Source organism: Pectinophora gossypiella, chromosome 12 (genome assembly GCF_024362695.1).
Source record: "Pectinophora gossypiella chromosome 12, ilPecGoss1.1, whole genome shotgun sequence".
Lineage (NCBI taxonomy): Eukaryota > Metazoa > Arthropoda > Insecta > Lepidoptera > Gelechiidae > Pectinophora > Pectinophora gossypiella.
In genome coordinates, this window is record NC_065415.1 from 5,543,544 (window position 1) to 5,564,674 (window position 21,131).

Genomic DNA, 21,131 nt, shown 5'->3' on the forward strand with positions numbered 1-21,131 from the left:
GTTTTCCGCAGATGGCATTAACTACTTGGCCGGACAAATGGGGAGCGCTGAGGGCTCTCAACCGTAACAACGTTTAAGACAACATGCCTGAGGGTGCCCAGTTGGGCGCGATCCTCGGCTCAGGGCGTCGCCTGAGAGGAAAAATATTTGAAAGAATTAATCGACCCTAGTGAGTCGATAGCGATAAGCGCTGATTGAGGGAATTTGATAACAACGTATATCTACCTGTACTACTAGTAACTGTAATCTATATAACAGAACGCCGCTATTGCTAAAATATGATATCTATTTTTAATTGTCTAATAAATAAGTATTTGTTATGTTATGTTATATCTGTTTACAATATACAATAAATTGTTTTAGCTCGTACAAGATAATAGACCTCCTAATACTAATATTGTTATCTTATTAATTTATATGAAAAGATGGTACAGGAATTTACAATAATTACACGTTAGATAAACCATAGAAACCTTTACTCCAGCGGGATGCTTTAAAGATAGGTGGCGATAAGAGGTAAGTCTATCCGTACACCACAACTATTGTTGAGGAAGTGTCGGTCCACAACACATAATAAATACATTCACAATAATAAGGAACCAGTATTTATTCATGTAGCTATACTGTAGTACTAGCAGTATACGTATAATAACATGTAGATTATAAGCCTAGAACGTTCTACTATATACGAAACACACTCATTCGTTTATAGACTAAAATAAGATAAATTATTGACGACCAGCACTAAGTTCCTAACCTTGACCTAGAGAATCATTCTATTCGAACTTGTCCTTCATTCGGCGTTAAAGTTACAATAAAAACTACTTTGGGAAAGTTTTTGGTGTTCTTCTAAATGGTTACAAACACGCAAATGTCTCTATTTCGTTGATACAGAATTACATTATTTTCTATGACATCAGAATAACCGGACTTGCGCCAATGAGTTATTAATTTATCTTAAGTGCAGTTTTCACAAACAGTTGGCGCGACCATTATAGACAGCGATACGACTCCACCTATCACGTTGGTCTAACAGAGAGCTCGGTGACGTGTGGGTACCAAGCTAGAATAAGCCATATAATCTGTACATTTGCGAAGCACTACGCGACGCCATACCTGGTATCTATTGTCTCATCTAACTTCATTATTATAGTTTCCGCGCTCCCGGCCTCTGTGGCCCAGTGGTTGAGCAACGCTCACGACTCGGAGACCCTGGGTTCGAATCCCGGTGATCCCTAGTTTGGTTAGGACATTACAGGCTGATCACCTGATTGTCCGAAAGTAAGATGATCCGTGCTTCGAAAGGTACGTTAAGTCATTGATCCCGGTTACTATTTACTGATGTGAGTAATCGTTACATGAGCCATGTCAGGGGCCTTTGTCGGCTCGACAGGGTTGATGAGGCTAGTATTCCACCTCACAACCCACACGATAAGAAGAAGAAGATAGTTTCCGAGCTAGCACGCTGGGGAACACACATGTTGACTATAATTATTATGAACCTTTGGTTTTATTGCAGGGCAAAGGCTTCTCTAATTCCATCTTCACTTTTCTCTTTATCATGAAATGTTATTGTTTCTCGCAATTTCTTTCAAAGTCAGCCTGTCTCTTGGCGCAGATAAACATATTTGATATCGAATAATGTTATCTAGTATAATAATTTCCATATCATAAGGTGCTCGAGCCATGTGCTCTATAATTTTCCTGTCGCATTGAGGCTGTTCTCCTTGATCTCTTGGCACGAGGTTACGCCTTAAGTCTAATAAACTTCGCTGACAAGTAGGTATTTTCTTCATAGCATAATGATATTGCCTGATTACTTTATCCCATAGAAAATCCTACACGTGTCAGCATATACTTAATCATAATGAGGTTATGGCGCTTTGTAATATAAAATGGAGGAGCACTATAAAAATATTGTTTATCTATACTAACTAACATTCCTATAAATGGAGGCGATTTCCGAACCATTAAAAACAAATTTTCAGGTCTATGGCAGATCTTTTCTTTGCATCGAACCATAACAATCGCCCACAATCTAGTTATAAATGAAAATATATATTTAAATCATACTTTTATATTTAAGTTCTTATAAATGTGGGTAACATAATGGGTACATCTAAAACTTATCTGATTTATTAGGTATTTATTTCGAGTATATACATTAAAAAACTTATGAATTGGTATTCCTTCGCTACTTCTTAGTCGTTCAAGTTGTAGAAGATAAGTAACAAACGCAGTTTTCAATTACCAGCTGAAAATAGAGTACGCTTAAAAGGTTTCGTTAATTATTTTTCCTAGAACGCCATTTGTCAAAAACGTCCAGTGCTTAGCGAAATGAGTGACAATTTATCACGACACTTTTAAGTCTTTAAAACATTAAACAAATGCGTTAACCATCTAACAAAATGAAACTTAAATGTAAGTAACCCTATTTTTGTATAACAAAACGTACTGAACAAAGTAGATACCACTCTTACAATTTAAAAGGGCTCAAATCTAGGGCGTTTTAGTGGGTCGCCTTCAAGTGGGTGGGTTTGGTTTTATTTTCCTTGTAGTTAAGCCGTCGTTACACCAAATTGGCAAATAGAGTTTTCAAACGGAATTTCTAAGCATTTATTCGGAAAATCTATTAAAATACCGGTATTTCGGCCAAAATTATTCCAAAGATGTGTCCATGACGTTTATAAACAATAGCCGACACTTCCTGACCAAAAGCCTTTACCTTTGTGTAATAATAAAGTCAATGGCACACGTACGCCTATATCGATTAACTATATTTCAATAATTCACTGCTCTATTCTACTCGCGTCATTTGGATCAACTCGGTTATTGTATACCACAAACGCTTTTATAATGTGTCCGATAAGACTCAATTTGGTATAGAAGTGAAAAACGGATTATATGGGACCTTGAATGTCAGTTCCCTGCGAAGGCTTCTACAGCCTTGTGTAGGACGGCCATTGTCAAAGACACCTGCCACTGTTACGTACAGCCTTTGAAATGTATTCCAGAAATGTAGAATTTATTTACTTATTATGTTCTTGCAAGCTTCACGTGAACCATCGCGCATCTGCAATTAACAAAGATGTTCTGCTGTTGTTTATTACTTATTTTATTGGTTTTTAGTGTTTATTACTAACACGACAAGTGTCATCATTATCGTAATGATTTATTGTAGGTATTATTTCAGACGTGGTTTTGCATCAACGATGAAGCGGTACAGATCACTACTCGCAGAATGGACATTAGCCTCTGGTTCAGGAAACCCAGAGCAAATAGATACCTGAGAAATTGGCAGATCCCCATTCTAGTTCTATCCAAAGTTATGGAGGTTGTGAATGGATGGAGAGTGCGCGCAACAACAGAATCGCGGATTGCAAATAAATAATGATTTAAACGTTCATTTACACGATACAAGAAGATGCCAACATTATGTATAAAGTAGGAAATGCGCGAAACAGCAAATTTATCTACAGGTACTTCATTTACTGTCCTTGATACTATAATTCTAGAAACATAAGAGTAGATAAAAATATATTTTTATAAAGTACGTAACTAAAAATACTTTCTTGTTATGCTATGCGGCTGAGTGATAGATAGCATAGCAGCATTTTATGTTCTTATACTCTTATACCTTATTGTTTGGATATATATGTATACGATTAGCCACGGCCCCGTGGTAACATAATAATATATGAACGATGCTCTAAGATGTCAAGTATAATTTATTTGTATTCCAACCGTTGCTTCCTCAGTGATTACGTCCTTGCAGATCTAATCTTCTTATGCTATAAATAATTCTTCTATTCTGCCATGACGTTTATAATAATATAGCAATGTGCCCATAAATTATTTCTCCACGACAACTAAGTTCTATGGAGCTTTCAAGAAGTTTCTGTTATGTATGACTCAGGTATCGTGAAGCGCGTTTTTTAAGCGATAACATAAACTGCCTATATACGTCCCACTGCTGAGCACAGGCCTCCCCTCAATCAACCGGAGGAGGTATGGAGCATACTCCACCACGCTGCTCCACTGCGGGTTGGTGATGGTGTTTTTTACGGCTAATAGCCGGGACCAACGGCTTAACGTGCCCTCCGAAGCACGGAATCATCTTACTTTTTCGGACAATCAGTTCGAAAAGTCCTTACCAAATAAAGGACAGTCTCACAAAGTGATTTCGACAATGTCCCCATCGGGAATCGAACCCGGACCTCCAGATCAAAAAAAAAAATCATTTTTTTTTTTTGATTTCGACAATGTCCCCATCGGGAATCGAACCCGGACCTCCAGATCGTGAGCCTAACGCTCTAACCACTAGACCACGGAGGCTGTTAGACCACGGAGGCTGTTGCATTTAGTCAGTACTAGGTAATTTAAATGCGTGAAAACTGAATTAAGTAATCAAAACAAGTAAACATTTTACTGGCGTCTAAGATCCAGGATAGTTCGACATAATTACCTTAGTTCAGTAGATGTTATATATATACAGTTGCATCCCAAATAACAAAACGTGAAGCTGGACATTTTTGTCACTTCCAATTAAAGAGCGCGAGCGTGCCATTGATAAAATGGTGACCGCAAAACCGTTTGTGCCAATTACTAACACGCATCCCGCTGGAGATGATTATTGTGTAACCGAACTGTATGGCGTGAAACAATCATCGTAGGTAGATAGCATTCATGTCATCAACTCCCGACCATGGTCAGAAGCTATGGCTATACATATAATTACAATTACATCATTTCCCTTATGCGTAATGCGTGAAAAACATATCTGATCCTGAATATGACATTTCGAAACAGTCGCGTAAAACTGAACAGTGACTAATGTTTAGCAAAGTAATTGAATGGATGTTGTATGGATAAACAGGACATGAAAATTAATGATAATTGAGTTGATTAAAACAAAACATAATATGATAAAAATGCCTGGTAATAAATGTAGCCCTCTAGTTATTAAATAACTTGTAATGTATATCTACATTGATTTAAAAGATGTGTTGCTGTTGCAGTTTCTTGTCATTTCTTCTCCTCAGCCATAACACCTTGCGAAATGACGAATGAATGATGATGAATGAGTAGTTTCATAAAAGTTAAATTCACCTTCAACAAGTTTATCTATGTTAATTACGTTGAATAAATGATTCTGATTTTTTATTTGTAAGTAACATTCTTTTTAAACTTACAAACATTTTTAAATTAAGAATGTTAGATACATAAGGTTAGAACCTATAAAGACATAACAATACTAATTTCTTTAGTGTTACTAGCAGTCATCTGCCCAACCCTAGTGAAGAACCCTGATGTGACAAGTTGATGTCGTAGGGTGAAGTCAATAATCAAAATTGGGAGTAGACTGGATATGTTACCAAATAATCACAGGCAATTGTTTATTTATTCAACTAGTTAAGTGCTTCAGTAGGCCATAAACCTAGTTTCCAGAATGAGAATACAAAACTAATATTTTAAAACTTGGTGTTTATAGGTCGATAACATTTTGCCTTTACAAACATGAATCTATCATTCCCACGAGTTTACAATCACAAACTTTACCCTTGATATAAAGAAAAATATACACATGTTATAAATAATTATACACACCATAAACAATGTTTTGAATGAAAAAGCTTTCTTGAATACATTTACGTTACAGACTTTTCAACCCGTATTAAAGTACCTTAGAAATAGAAATGACAGACAATCTTTATGAAGATAGGCCACTTGTTTCGGAACTGCCTAATTATTCTTTTGCCTTTATAGACTCTTATTTTAAAAGTAGATAAAAATGGTTACAAATGGTAGCAAGTATGCATCAATTTGCTCGGCATTTGATGAATAATCAATGGTTACAAATATTGAACATTTAATTTTTATTTAATTCCAATAATTTTTATTAAATATATTGGCACAAAGCATGGCATTACCAATTTATGAATTGCAACAAAATATTGAAATAGCCAACATATTTTAATTATATTTACACTGTATTGTTCAATGTAGGTTGTCTAACATGACACAATTTGTATCAAACAAAAAGAATAATAGTGTAATAGAATTTCAAATAAAATGTTGACATTGTGATAACACACGGCTAACAGTGGAATAAGCCATGAGTCTGAACAAAGGTTTTATAGTGGACTTTGAGACTATGGTAGATAAACATTGGTGATATGGACATTATAGTACTATGCTATGGACTAGTTACTAAAGACTCAAATAGACTAGAATAGAATTACTTTTAAATATAACTCATTGCATCCTTATAGATAATTAAGCACTATTTTGAGGGCTTTATTATAATACATAACTTACAAATTACTAGGTATGTGTTTTTTATAAAAAATATTTATGCTCACATATAAACTGACACACATGTGTATAGATATATTATAAGAGCCAATTTCAAGTACTATACTTCAATGCAACTGCATTGTAAGTATTTGACTTTATTAAGAGAGGGACTAGAAACTTATTTTTCTATTGTATGGGCTGTATGGTGGATGACCAACCTCCGCAGCCCTGCACTCGTCTGGCTTTAAGAAGTAAATTTAAGAAAAGTGGGAAAGTTTAAAATTAATCTTGTATTCAACTAGCAATACTTGCTTACTCAATTATATGAAATGAAGTAAAATATTTTTCAACATCTTGTCTGCTATAATTATACTAAGAATCCTAATATTAATAAAAAAATGTTGTGTGATATATTTAATTAATTAAGTCATGTTTTATGATAGATAAAGCTAGTGGCAATTGAATTTATATTAGAAATATAGTATTACAGTTGAAAGGAACACAATCTATAAACAATAAAATGTTTTGTCTGTTGTGAAAGAGAACACTCTAGATAGCAAGCAAACTTCTCATTCTGCTAAAAAATAACCTCAATCTCAGCGTGATGTTTCTGCTCAAATCACGATACCCTTTGCAGTATCTTGTTAAAAATAGCTATGAAATATAATGCTTACCCTAGAAAACGTTCTCAGCCTGTTGATCCGTGGGTTCGAAGGTACATTGTTTAAAGATACCTTGGACATCTTGTTTAGCTCAGAGCTTTACTTTCGCAAATAAAAACAAAAGACCGGCCAATCACACTGCTAGCACTACACGTTAACAAGAAACACGGCAAACTCAAAAGAAAAACATATGAAAATCTAAGCAGTTCGTAACAAAAACAAAGTCTAATTCTGACATCAATTGCACAACCCCATTTTTGATAATTAAAAGTCAAGTTATAATTACTTTATTTGATTATTGGAGAGTTTGCACCACAAGAAAACTTAATCAACCATAATTATTTTGGAAAATATTAGCGAAATTAAAGAATTTGTGAACTAAAGCGTTTGACAGCTGGGCTACGCGAATACGATAACGTTTCGTTTCACGAGCAAGCAATAACGCCCGCAGAGACCGTTCTTTGTGCGAACAGAACGGCAACTATTTTGAACAAACAACTGTCAAGATCAAGAAGGTGTCAAGCAAGTGAGCGGAATAAACGATGAGCGAATGAAAACGAGCGTTTATTACGTGTGGCGGCAAAATTGATTTACGCCCGCGATGTGCAGGTAAACAATTTTACTGATTTATGTTCTTATGTACGTTACACTGGGTGATTGTGCATTAAACAAAAAATCATTAAATATATTATAATTATCATCATCATCAAGTACATCATAGTTATAATCGATACCTTTGCCAAGTTTCTTTATTATCTACTTATGTATGCGAAATGCGCGAAGGAGCAAGTAGTGATATTTAATGTTATATAGGTACCATATTTATAATATTTACTATTTTATGTGAGTGAGTATTATTTTTGTGTTTTTGATTCATAAATTATAAGTATGGGCCATGTTGCCTGACTTAAATAAATAAATTCTTAAAAACCCATTTTCACTGATAGGTAGATAGGTAGGTACCTAGTTGCTTCCGGCCAAGTAGTTAATGCCATCTGCGGCAAATGTACAATAAGTCACGTGAAACGAAAAAAAAGTACCTAGTTGCCATAGTAACTGCTACAGTGGGTATGTATATCATAATGAAAATTCTTAAATAAATAATATGATTGTAATAGTTGTAGGTATGGATACCTATTGGATAATAAATACTTAACTAATATTTCTGATGTGGAAATCTTTATTAAGTACCAATCTAAAGCCGATTAGAATAATACAAAACCATCTCCATTGGAACTTGGGTAGATAACCAACATAAAATAAAACTATTACTATAACATATAATTCTAATTTAAACCACTTTTCTCGATAATTACAAAATTACTTATACTATCGAAAAGTTAGTACATCTTTTTCGTTGAAATTAGAATGTAAGTATTATATAAAAGCATGGCAATACGAGTACAAGAACTTCAGCCGTAATACAAGTAAAACCTATGTTAAAATTATTAAGATTGTTTATATAATTTTGTATATCTCATTTATTTGCACTAAATCCGCCAAAATCCGTCTTAAATAAAAATCAGTTTATACCTTTTCCTGAAATGAATTTCCAAATTGAATTTATAATTTAATTACAAAAATATAAATAAAAGTAATTTCACAAAAAAACCGTTCAGGAAATGAAATAGAAAATCAAGTGAAAGCCATGGCTGAACTTCTTTGTTAACTTACCAGCGAATTTTGCGTAGGATTGACATGGATGCGGGGTTCGTCGTCGTCGTCGTCAGGCGTGCACTCGGTGCCGGATGTTTGCCCCATGATTGACGTCAGGTTGTGGTGAGCTGATGGCTACGTCAGCGGTAATGCTGGCCTCAGGAGGCCGGAGCGCCGGCCCCGTGGCCCTCCCGCGCGTCTCTCGCGCGACCACTGCCGCGCCGCGTTGGCTCCTATTTAGCCTTCAGGGCATAGAGTTGGTGAGAGATTACATCGATACTCGAAACCCGAATATCCCACCTGGAGTTAACTGTTTAACTTTTTAAAGAAAATTTAAGCTCGTTCGCCTGTGACCGGAGTAACTTTATTTCGCCATCTTACAACTTGCTATTATTTTACGATAGGAGTTAACTACTTACATGTGTTAAACTTCTAGCTTACTTACCCAATTAATAAACAATTCTTAAAATAATAAAATGAATATACTCATATTCTAATGCAGTAAAAAACCAGAATATACCTAATTGCACCAACAAGAATAACCCCTAATGCTACACCGACAAGAGCGTGGCTCTTAAATTGATGATGATACCTAATTAGTACACTACAGTTATGAATAAGAATGAAAAAATAACTGATTAGCAGAGGTAACATTCACTTATCAAATATGTTATTACCTATTCAGTGCTCACTACACAGTATCTATTAAAAAATAATTCCAAAATGGAACAAACGTATAGTCGATATCGACAACAGCAGCGCCGCCCTAACCTCCGGTCGATACAGCAGGCGCAGGCCCGCTCAGCTGGGACCTCCTACACTGCTATCTGTGCTTTTGACAGTTGAAAAACATTTTACAAACTTCGCAATTTGATACCCGTTACTCTGCTAATGTCATGTTCACTGACAACTAAGGAATGCAATTTCATGAATTTCATTCGAGGTTGAAAATGCGATGGACAATTCTGTTAGATATGAAAAAGAAAAGCTTGAAGTACGAGTAACCTATTATGTAATTATCACCTGGGAAGAAAATCTTCTAAGTAGGTATCTACTCAAGTAGTAGGTATTCCTCGTCGCTTATCAATCATCCCGGGCATGTCGTAAAAATCAGCCTTCTCATATTACCGAATTGATGGCTCAATATACCTACCTACTTATGTCGAAATATTATTCTAGTCGTCCTTACGCAAACTATTACAAAATTATCGAATTAAATAGGTATTACAATTAAAAACATGTAACTACATAAAAAACATCACTTTCCGTTTAAAAAATATCACACCTTCAAACTATGATTATTTAATATCGGGATTCGGGCGTCTCATATCCCCATTTAAACGCTGTAAAAACCCGTTATTATGTGCTTTAATTATGATTATTTATTTCAGTCAATCAAATACATAAATTCATACTCATAATTGTTTAGGTGGTAGACAGAGCAATTTTAAATACAGCGCTACCCCACGTTAGATGCCGAAAACTGCAACTCCTTGAACAAAGTCGTAAGGAGGAAAGTACAATGGAACCGTGTGGATATGAGTTTAAGTAACCCATACGATAATGTAATTCTTAAGTGCCACAATAGGTGGCGTCAAGTGGCCTGTATTAGTAGTCGCGATGACAAATGCATTTTATTAGTCTTCTATATCAAAGCGTAGGCGTTTTTTTTTCCTTATTTTATAAAATTATGATAAGTAATATATTTACTATTATTTACGGCCTCAAAATGTGCTACCCACCACAAGGATAGCTCACGGGCTCACATACCCTAAATGCGGCGCTCTGAGGTGAGAAACAACTAACCGCATTTTTTTCTTTCTCTGCCCAGAAAAGTTGGACCATTGGACTTCACGTAGACATCTAATTAATATGATAGAATTATAATTACAATATCGTTAAGGAAAATCATACATAAGATGTACATTTATGTTTATTAAATTACCAAGGTATTTAAATACAAGTACAAATATAGATACTTTATTGCACCAAAATAAAAACAAATAATTACAAAATACTCTTAACTAGGTACATGGCAAATGGGGACCTTATCGCTTAAACAGATTTCTTCCAGACTTCAGACTTCCAGAAACATGAAGTGGAGGCTTTTATAAAAATGCACAATATAGATGTCTTACTGGTTACCGAGGCACATCTTACGGCTAAGGTATCATTCCGTCTCGATGGTTATAACACCTATGCCACTTATCATCCAGATAACACAGCACATGCAGGCACAGCAGTAATCATCAAACAAAATGTGAAACACCATACACTACCAGAGTACCGAACTCCTAAAATACAAGCCACATCTATATTAATATACGATAAACAGAGTTCTATTACAATATCATCTGTGTATTGTTCTCCAAAACAGAAAAGAAATCCTGAAACAATTGAAGACGATTTTAATAGTTTCTTTCAAACACTCGGCAATAGAGTAATAGCAGGAGGTGACTGGAATGCTAAACACACTATGTGGGGCTCGCGTCTTACAAACACCAGGGGACGTCAGTTATACAAGAGCATACGCCAACAACAATTCGACATTCTGTCGACCGGACAAGCTACTCATTATCCAACAGACTCAACCAAAGTCCCGGATCTGTTAGACTTCTTCGTCTACAAAGGGGTTCAATCTCACTTTCTCGCCATTGAAAGCTGCCTGGATTCTTCATCAGACCATGTACCACAAATCGCAACCTTGAGTTCTACCTTGATACATCGAACAATTCCTGCTTACCTATACAATAAGCACACAGACTGGGGTGCGTTCTACCAACACCTAAATGAAAACCTAGATCTCAGACTAAGTATGAAAACGAAAGAAGACATCGATAGTGCTGCCGAGTACATAACAAAGAACATTCAGGAAGCTGCATGGCTGTGTACTCCAATACCCCGAGTAACATCAAAGGCACCGTTCAATCAATACATACCAAATGTCGTTAGGGAGAAAATCCTGGAAAAACGGCGCTTACGGAGAGTTTGGCATTGCAGTCGACACCCAGCTGATAAAAAGGACTTTAATAGAGCTGCGGCAGAGCTTAAAAAACTTTTGATTGATACCGAGAATGAAACGCTGGAAGTACATTTGCAAAACCTAACACCCGCTGCTCCCACCAAAAACGAATATTCGCTATGGAAAACTGTAAAATGTCGTGAAAAACCTCAATCAGCTCAGCATCCACTCAGAAATGTAAATGGCACGTGGGCAAAAACAGACCAAGAAAGGGCGGAAGCGTTTGGATTGTTTTTAAGTGGTGTTTTTACGACCAACGAAGATCTTGGTGATAGAGATACGGATCGAGAGGTGACATCATTTCTAAAAAGCGATCTCCAGCTTAGTCCTCCTGTACGATGCTGTACGCCTGCAGAGCTCCGTCGGACAATACATGACCTTGAACTCAAAAAAGCCCCCGGGTTTGACCTAATAACAGCGGAAGTGCTAAGAAACTTACCAAGAAAGGCGCTGGTCTTGATCGTTTCTCTGTTTAACGCCATATTAAGGTCTGCGTATTATCCAAGTATTTGGAAAGTCTCGCAGATAACAATGATTCCAAAACCTGGAAAGCCGCCACATCTGACGTCCTCATATCGACCCATAAGTCTTCTTCCGGTTCTGTCGAAGGTGTTTGAGAGAATCTTGGCAACACGACTGAATGAATGTCTCATGGAAGGGTCGCTCATTCCAGAACATCAATTCGGGTTTCGGAGGCATCACTCAACTATTGAGCAGGTGCATAGAGTGTGTGAGCACGTTAGAAAATCCCTCGAACACAAGAAATACTGTTCAGGAGTGTTCCTCGACGTGCAACAGGCCTTTGACAAGGTCTGGCACGATGGCCTAAAGTACAAGCTCAAAAAAACGCTACCACATAATATGTACCTTCTCTTAGAATCCTACCTAGAGAGCCGCATTTTCTATGTTAAAATCAACGACGCAGTTTCAGACTTCTATGACATCAAGGCTGGAGTCCCCCAGGGATCAGTGCTCGGACCATTGTTATACCTCGTATTCACGGCTGACGTACCTGAGTCAGACAGTGTGATGACGGCTACATTCGCGGATGATACTGCTATCCTGTCATCGGACATTAACGCTGCGACTGCTTCAAGTAATCTGCAGATACATCTAGACAAGGTCCACACCTGGATGAAAGCCTGGCGTATCAAGGCTAGCGCAACAAAGTCCAACCACATAACTTTTACCTTGAGGAAAGAAGACTGCCCACCCGTGAAACTTGGCCAAGAGACCATGCCACACAATACAACAGTAAAATATCTCGGCTTTCATCTAGACCGGAAGCAAACTTGGAAAACACATATCCAAAAGAAACGTGATGAATGTAACCACCGATTTAGGACATTGAAGTGGCTCCTGGGCAGAAGATCACGGCTCTCCGTCGAAAATAAAATACTGGTGTACAAAGCGGTACTGAAACCAGTATGGACTTACGGCATTCAGCTGTGGGGTGCTGCAAAAACATCAAATATGGAAATACTACAACGCTTCCAAAACGGAGTGCTCAAATCAATAGCGCAAGCACCTTGGTTCACTCGCATGGACGAACTACACGAGTACCTTGGAATGAGGACAGTTAAGCAAGAAATTGCCACAACTACAAGGCTATACAGAGATCGAATTACTCATCACCAAAACAAACTGGCCCGGAGTTTAAGTGACAACCACTACATGAGACGCCTCAAAAGGACGCACATATGGGATAACATACAGTAGCACCTTAATGAAGGCAGCCTTCTAATGAGGGGGCCTGTCCTGCATGTTAATAAAACCAAACCATCAAAACTGCTTATGGTCAGTCGACCGATCGCATGTTTGGGCACAAAAATGAAAAAAAAAAAAAAAAAAAAAAGATTTCTTCCAGACTTCCATAAGGCGAGGAAAATGTAAAAATTGAAATTGCTTTCGCGGGAGGCGTCGGCCATTCGAGTCTTAACATTGCCATACCAAAAAATATTAATTAATTATCTTTATACTTGTGTTGCCAGCAACACAAACTGTAAGTACGGTCACGAGTACTAACATGTATACACTTTGCAACCATGTCACATTAACTTTTATGACAAATTAAACCGTAAGCCTCATTAAATGTCAAATATGATAGTGCGACAGGGTTCTAAAGTGGGTACATGATATTGCTCATGACTGTACAACTTACCAACCAACCAAAGTTGGTTTTTGTTGCACCGTCAATTGTAAAAAAAATGTATTAAGTACTGTACTTATTTTTAATAAATAAATAAATAAACCAACCTTAATCTATACGCTCACGGACTATTAGAAGCAAACCAATTAAATTGTTTGGAGAATATAGGTACATACAGGAGGATATGGACAAACCTATTAACTTAATAATACGTCGTAGCGCATCTATCTTCGAGTAACGAGTAGGTACGTCATAATTATTAAAAATGTTTTCCGGTTTTAATGAGGGATTTTCCAGGCTGTTCCTCAAAAACAATATAGACGGCGCTGTAAAGGTTTCCTTCGTTTAACCTTCTAATTCTTCTAATTTCATGGATAACAGACATATTGGCCCCGATTCCTGTAGACATCTCTTAATTTTACTTTAAGTTATACCTGTCATTTTCTTATCCGCCGAAAAGGAAAGGGACGGATGATTGACAGCTCTTAATTTTAGGAAGAATGAGTAAATAAATGAATAACCCGGGCGAATTTTTAGACGGTTGTTTTAGATTTGTGCTTAAAATTGACGTATGGTCCATAAATTTTATGCTTGTCGATTACCCGTCCCTTTCCTTTTCGGCGGATAAGAAAATGACAGATATAACCTAAAATAAAATTAGATGGTATTTACAGAAATTAGCACCATTATGCATCTTTTATCTTTATTTTTGGGTAGGTTACTAAACTGTGCTTGGGTGTAATAAAAAGGGTCATCATTTATATAACTTCCACCCATTATTATTCTGATCAAAATAAAGAGAAGCAATATAGGTAGCAATATAATTCTATATATAATGTTATCCAAATATCAAGCAACAATTTATTTTTATATATGCTTCTGGCATTACATTGTATTTTTGAATAATTATGTTAGAGAAGATAGGTAATTATGACGTTAAATCTCGACAGCTCTATTTATATTATTATTGGGGATCGTAGCCTCATTAAGTAGGCATAATTATTACATTGCTAATAAATTCATGACATCAAGCTTGGCAGTAGAAAAACGTGACTATTGGTGATTGGGTGACCTAAGGGTACATTTTAATACCTACTTATTTCTAAAATAAAAGAACCCCTAGTTGTGTGAAGAGTTACTATACATGGTGTTAGTGACGTCGTAACGAAAACTTTGAGTAATGATTCAGGCCATGATTCTGAGTTAATATCAAGTGGAATTTTCTATCGCAAAAGTATAGAATTGAAAATAATTTAAAAAAACTAAATAAAAACCACTTGATGTTAACCCAGAATCATGATTCTACATTGCTAATAATTCAGACCATGGTCTGAATCATCCCCCTGAGTATTCGTTACGATGTCACTAACACCCTGTATAGGTGTTAATTAATAACAACGTCACAACAAACATATTTTTGCCACGTAAATAAGTATAGGTAGGTTACTACAAGAGTATTGAAGTGAAATGGCTGTTTAAACGAAGTGAGATATTTGTATGATGACTATCAAATACGTAGTAGCAACACTAACAAACTTAAGCATCAGCTTGATGTCAACAGAGAACATGTCGTACACAAATATGCGGAGCGGCCACGCATCTATCAGCTCCATGAACACCTTGGCTTGCACTCGCATGGTCCGCGGCAGGTCGTAGTCCATGATTATCTCATTGACGAGCAGCTTCGTGTTGTTGCGACAGGTCAGGAGGGTCTCGCACGTGAACGACATTACAGCGACACTGAAGATCGTGAGGATACACCAAATGATGATAGTCACCAATTGATCGGCCGTGGTGTCTGGAGACCTAAAGTAGTAAAGAGCTTCCCAAATGGCGACGATTACAAAGATGAAAGTTGACACAAGATTCATAAAGATTTGAAACTGAAATACTTCATTAATCAAAGAGCAAATGTTTCCGGTGGTGTTATACAGTGCCGCTAAATCGCGTATCTTCATATTATTGTGAGAGACACGGCCGACGAAATTAAACAGTTCAGATGAGATCTCTCTATCGTTGATAATGAATATTGGAGTCTTGTTAGCATCTTTCTCGTGTACAAACCTCATTAAGTACCCATTAATGATTTCTAGTCTACTCTTTAACATTAAAATCATATTGCAAAACATAAACATTTCTAGGTCTTGTTCTAAGTATATAATCATCGATATAAAGTGGTATATACTAAAGTAAACGTCGGCATTAACTGCAACATCGAATATTGTAAACATTACATGGACTGCAGTAAGTAGTACAAGTAGCTTTATTGTTAAAAATCTGGATTTCGTGTAGAAACTTTCATTCATGCTAGTACACAGGGCTGTATCAAGTCTCACGAAACACAAAAATATTTCTATAGTTTTGTTTCTGAGATAAAACAACGTTAGTATTATCATTGTAATGTGTTCAATTATTACAATTATTGATGGCATTTCGATCATTACATCCGTCATGGTTGACATTCTAATTACCTTATTAGGAAGTTCTAACCCAGTTGAAAAAATGACGACATAGATGAATGCTAAAAGCAACACTATTATTTTATACTTTCCTTCAATTGGTACAATATCTCCTTCTTTAGTTACGTAGAATCGGAAAATTCCAAAAAATCTCTCACAGTACAACACCGGTTTAATTGAGAGCATGATATTGTTAACGTAGTTTTTCTTAATAGCACTTTTTTGTGATCTGTTATCTTCTGTAACCTCGCTCATTTTAATTCACAGTGTAGCTTAAGTTGTTATAAAATAAAGAATGCACGTTTTAATTATGCCACTAGGCGTTGTCAAATGAAATTACTGACTGAATGCTTTTAGTGTAATTGTTGGTGAGGTGACTAGCAACTGAAATTTGTCACTTTGTTTTCTAAAATAATATACCTAGCTTAAAACAATTAATCACTTGATGACAGGATAAACATATAGTAGGTATTATTTAATTAAAATGATTATATACTTATATTTGAATTGAGAGCCGTCGACGTCCAGAAAGATTATTTAAAAGACAAAATTCGACTTTTCGTAAAGTCCAATTATTAATTTGAAAATTACAGGTTTTCTTTTTAAAACACCTGGGAGTTTAAAATTCATCTGAAAAAGCAATATAGCTATTTAATGTGCGCAAATTATGTCAACAAATGTCAAATAACAATGTTGCTTTTTTAGATGAATTGCTTCTATGTGTCCTTTTTAAACGAAGTGAGATATTTGTATGATGACTATCAAATACGTAGTAGCAACACTAACAAACTTAAGCATCAGCTTGATGTCAACAGAGAACATGTCGTACACAAATATGCGGAGCGGCCACGCATCTATCAGCTCCATGAACACCTTGGCTTGCACTCGCATGGTCCGCGGCAGGTCGTAGTCCATGATTATCTCATTGACGAGCAGCTTCGTGTTGTTGCGACAGGTCAGGAGGGTCTCGCACGTGAACGACATTACAGCGACACTGAAGATCGTGAGGATACACCAAATGATGACAGTTACTAACTGACCGGAGGTGCTGTCTGGAGTTCGAAAATAATACAGAGAGGCCCAAATGGTAATAACTACGTAAGTAAAAGTTGATACAAGATTCATAAAGATTTGAAAATTAAATACTTCGTTGATCAAAGAGCAAGTGTTTCCGATGGTGTCGTACATCGCAGCTAAATCACGAATCTTCATATTATTGTGAGACACTCGACCGATGAAATTGAATTGTTTATTAGTGACATCTTTATCATTGATGATGAATATTGGAGTCGTGTTGACGTCCTTTTCCTGCACAAACTTCATTAAATAATCGTTAACAATGTTTAATCTACTCCTTAACATCAGGATCATTTTGCAAAACACGAATATTTCAAGGTCTTGTTCCAAGTATAAAATCATCGATATAAGTTTGCGAATCTTAAATTCGTCGTCAGTTGAAATATCGGCAATTGTAAATATTAAATGAGTTACAGCAAGTAATATGAGGAACTTGATAGTCCGGGATCTGGATCTCTTGTAGAAACCTTCGTTCATGTTAATGCATAGAGTAGTATCAAGTTCCACAAAAGTTGAAAATATTTCTATAGTAGTCTCGCTGAGAAAGAATAAGGTTGTTATGACGGATGCAACGTATTGAATAAGTATCACTATCGATGGTATTTCGTCCATAACATCCACCAAGATTCCTGTTCCACTTATAGTAGTTGGAATTTCTATCCACGCAGAGAATAGAACTACGTAAAGACATGTTAGTAGAACCCCAAATACTTTCATTTTTCTGTCAATCGGTACAAAGCCATCGTTGGTTACGCCAAATCGAAAAATACCGTATAAACGTTCAAAGAATAGCGCTGGTTTTATTGTGTTGATGATGTCAACAATATTTCTTTGTTTGTTGACCAGATGTTCTATATTAACTTCATTGTCGTTTTCTTTATCTTCTTCCATTTTAGAATTAGCCTTTATACCAACACGTATAGTTTCACCAAACGAAAGGGATAAAATGAATTCATTAAATTAGAATGTGACATCCAATAACATTTTTAATAACCAAATGCAATTATATTGAGTACTTTAACTGTTTACTTAGATGTCTGAAATAGTTACGTGTTTGTGTTTTTTGTAAAAGGCAATTTATTAATACATAGGTATGAAAAGCCTTCAAATAAACGTCAAATTTAATCATTTCAACGCGCAAACGTATTTTTTGTGTGTGGCACCTATAACGCCTGTTATCTTATGTTTGAAAGGCATAACATTTTCGGTTAGTATAATTTACTTTTTAGCGTACGAATTATGGCGTTGACAGCTACTCACCGAAATTTGATTCCCGCTACGGCGAGTCTCTTTATATAAATATAGAAAATAATGATGTCATGAATCTAATGTAGTGTTGTAGAGTGAGAGGCCTAGCGTGCGATTCATTTGTCTCTTGAGAGAAATAGGCATAGAGAGAAATAGATAAGTATCAGGTAATTTAACATGCAAAACAAAATGTTTAATATTGTTTATATTTTATTATGATTCAGTATCAAAAACATTTGTTATTCCAATTAGTTGCTCCTGCGTAACAGCTTTAAACAGCTGTTTAACATTTTTCAAAATACATGATATACCAAAATCCACAATCGGTTTTCCAAACTCTTGAGCTACCATACGCCAGTTTTGATTCATGAAGTCTACTATCAAATTACCTGCAAAGAAATATTATACATTAAATAAAATCCAAGGTAAAAGTAATAAATAGGTAAACCTATAGAACAATTAAGTACGTAGTCGTTACATGAGTCATGTCAGGGGCCTTTGGCGGTTCAATAATAACCCTGACACCAGAATTGATGAGATAAAAAAAGAAGAGAATAACACAGAAATTGCTGCGAGTAATGATGATGTATAGACAACGCAAATTGATTGTATAGATATATCGTTTTTATGGATGTATCATACTGATCACTTGTGAGTAATGGCTAATCATTTCATTAGTTATTGGCGTGTACAAATAGTCACGTTGACTGACATTTACTTTTTGATCTTCGACCAACATGTGAATACGATCGTAAATAAAGTTAAACTTTTATGGATTTCCAAAGGACTTTAAAATCTCAAAATATATTTTAATATTCGGTATGGAAAACTGTTTTACAGTGGTATTATTAGTGGTTTTAACCACCACCAAGAACCACTGAATAAAAAACTGTTACTTGCAATTAGATATTTCAAAGAACACAAGGCGGTGGTAAAATTCCGTCAAAACCATCAGAGCGTGGCGTCGGGTATTTACATGAGATTCTAAATTCAAAACTTACTTATTTGCGGGTTTCCCTTGATAAGGTTAGTCATGCGGTAGAAGACTTGGCCCTCGAACGAGTGGTATGACTTGAACGCTCTGATTTCTAAATGTCTCTTGCCGTCATCTTGCACCGCCGATCCCAGCTTGGCCAAGAACTGGATCTTGATGTTCTCTGGAAAGTTGATAGTGTGAAAGTTATACGCAGGGAAATTATGCAAATATACAACATTTCTAAAAGATTTTACATATTGTTGTTTCGATCTGCGTTCGAAATAAGGATTAAGTGTGATTTGCGGAAATGAACATTAAGAATTGCCTTGTATTGTCATATTTACACACACTACATACACACACACTAGTGTGTGTAATGTGTGTGTGTGTGTAATGTGCTGTGTGTATATACTGTATAAATTTGATTTATAAAATACTAAACTATAATGACACTTACTGCATTTGATCGTAGAGTCACCATCCCCATCGATGGCGAACATGAGGAGCCGCCCTGATGACTTGTACTTCCCCTTGATAACCAAGCTGCAATGGAACTGGAGATCTAAAGTATCCTTCACCATCCTGCAATGTTTCAAAACACCAAATAGGTCAACGGTTCACAGAGTATGTTTACAATTTATACTAACTAACAGTACAGAACAATGTCGAAGTGCATACTAACACAGTACGGAACTTTAGGTTGTTTTTGTTATTTTAAAACAATAGCCATGGCCAAATACGAAGGGAAACATAAATAAAATTCAATCTCACCTAGCAGAATCGATGACACATTTCTTGAGACCTTTAGAGGAGCCTTGTCTAAATTCCAAATCCAAGTTGCCAGGCAATTTTAGAGATAATTTTCTTATGATGAAAGGGTCCAAAGGTTCAGTGCCCAGGGAGGGATCGCCTTTTACAAAACTGGGTAACGCGGCTTGGATAGAATCCTTCAGACATTCTGAAGAATTGTTCTTGCAAGAGTAAGCAGCTGTGGGGAAAAATAAACTTCATTATTTTTTTCTCAATGGAAGTATAACAGGTATAATTATAACTATCGAGATCGAAACCAAAGTTCGAAAGAAATTTAATACTTATGTAGAATAATCAATCTCTTACATTTGAATATGAAAACTTCTATAATAGCAATTTTATAAAAACAGAAAACTACCACTTTAGCCAAAATAAAACTATCAAATATTTCAACAAACTTACGTGTGAATATGTACTCGCTCGATCCTGCTACAAATAGGGTGAAAAACACAACACAATAAAATAATTCCATAGTGTACAATTGCAAGTTTACTGGTATCTACTGTGACTAAAAGGATCTTAATATCTACTGATCCCAAATAAAAATGTTTGCCCAATTTATACTAAAAGGATACCCATTAACAAAATCGAATACTACGATAAGTATCTGTCATTATCTAATTACCTACTAATGACGAAAAGGTGCATTGCATTTCTTTTTCCATTTAACTTATTTATCACCTAAAATAAATGTCTAATCAATTTACTAATGCTAGTAATGATTAAAACGTGCAGGTTCTTTTTTAATATTTTATTAGTAGATTAGATACGTACT

At 35.9% G+C, this 21,131-nt stretch overlaps 3 protein-coding genes across 5 annotated transcripts in view; all 3 read right to left on the reverse strand.

Annotated features, from left to right (window-relative positions):
- The window catches only part of LOC126371453 (monocarboxylate transporter 12), a 54,606-nt gene extending 45,825 nt beyond the window's left edge, over nucleotides 1–8,781 (reverse strand). For 2 of the 3 annotated variants that reach the window (XM_050016755.1, XM_050016754.1), the window contains exon 1: nucleotides 8,634–8,781. In XM_050016755.1, coding sequence (XP_049872712.1) covers nucleotides 8,634–8,720 — 87 coding nt within the window. In that variant the 5' untranslated portion in view covers nucleotides 8,721–8,781. Of the gene's footprint in view, nucleotides 1–6,971; nucleotides 7,462–8,633 lie in introns of those variants that run through there. The other variant, XM_050016756.1, reaches the window with a different exon arrangement.
- A 6,360-nt stretch (nucleotides 8,782–15,141) lies between these two features.
- Nucleotides 15,142–17,229, reverse strand: LOC126371594 (uncharacterized). Its single transcript, XM_050016913.1, has 3 exons — nucleotides 17,032–17,229; nucleotides 16,334–16,491; nucleotides 15,142–15,970 (listed from the first exon to the last, which is right to left on the reverse strand). Exons 1-3 carry the CDS (start codon nucleotides 17,227–17,229, stop codon nucleotides 15,262–15,264), a joined length of 1,065 nt encoding a protein of 354 aa, XP_049872870.1. The 3' UTR covers nucleotides 15,142–15,261.
- A 1,533-nt stretch (nucleotides 17,230–18,762) lies between these two features.
- On the reverse strand, nucleotides 18,763–21,034 carry LOC126371525 (uncharacterized). Its single transcript, XM_050016846.1, has 5 exons — nucleotides 20,759–21,034; nucleotides 20,318–20,534; nucleotides 20,004–20,128; nucleotides 19,572–19,727; nucleotides 18,763–18,959 (listed from the first exon to the last, which is right to left on the reverse strand). Exons 1-5 carry the CDS (start codon nucleotides 20,826–20,828, stop codon nucleotides 18,784–18,786), a joined length of 744 nt encoding a protein of 247 aa, XP_049872803.1. The 5' UTR covers nucleotides 20,829–21,034; the 3' UTR covers nucleotides 18,763–18,783.
- Between the last annotated feature and the right edge of the window lie 97 nt (nucleotides 21,035–21,131).

What these genes read in the sequence shown, in the direction of transcription:
- LOC126371594 (XM_050016913.1), bottom strand. Translation starts at nt 17,229, where the DNA reads ATGTCGTTCACGTGCGAGACCCTCCTGACCTGTCGCAACAACACGAAG. An exon ending in TCAAGCTGATGCTTAAGTTT is followed by an intron (nt 16,492 to 17,031) that starts GTTAGTGTTGCT and finishes AAAATGAGCGAG; the next exon opens with GTTACAGAAGATAACAGATC. An exon ending in ATTGTACCAATTGAAGGAAA is followed by an intron (nt 15,971 to 16,333) that starts GTATAAAATAAT and finishes CGTTTACTTTAG; the next exon opens with TATATACCACTTTATATCGA.
- LOC126371525 (XM_050016846.1), bottom strand. Translation starts at nt 20,828, where the DNA reads ATGGAATTATTTTATTGTGTTGTGTTTTTCACCCTATTTGTAGCAGGA. An exon ending in TGTGTCATCGATTCTGCTAG is followed by an intron (nt 20,129 to 20,317) that starts GTGAGATTGAAT and finishes GAAACATTGCAG; the next exon opens with GATGGTGAAGGATACTTTAG. An exon ending in CAAGGGAAACCCGCAAATAA is followed by an intron (nt 18,960 to 19,571) that starts GTAAGTTTTGAA and finishes ATTTCTTTGCAG; the next exon opens with GTAATTTGATAGTAGACTTC.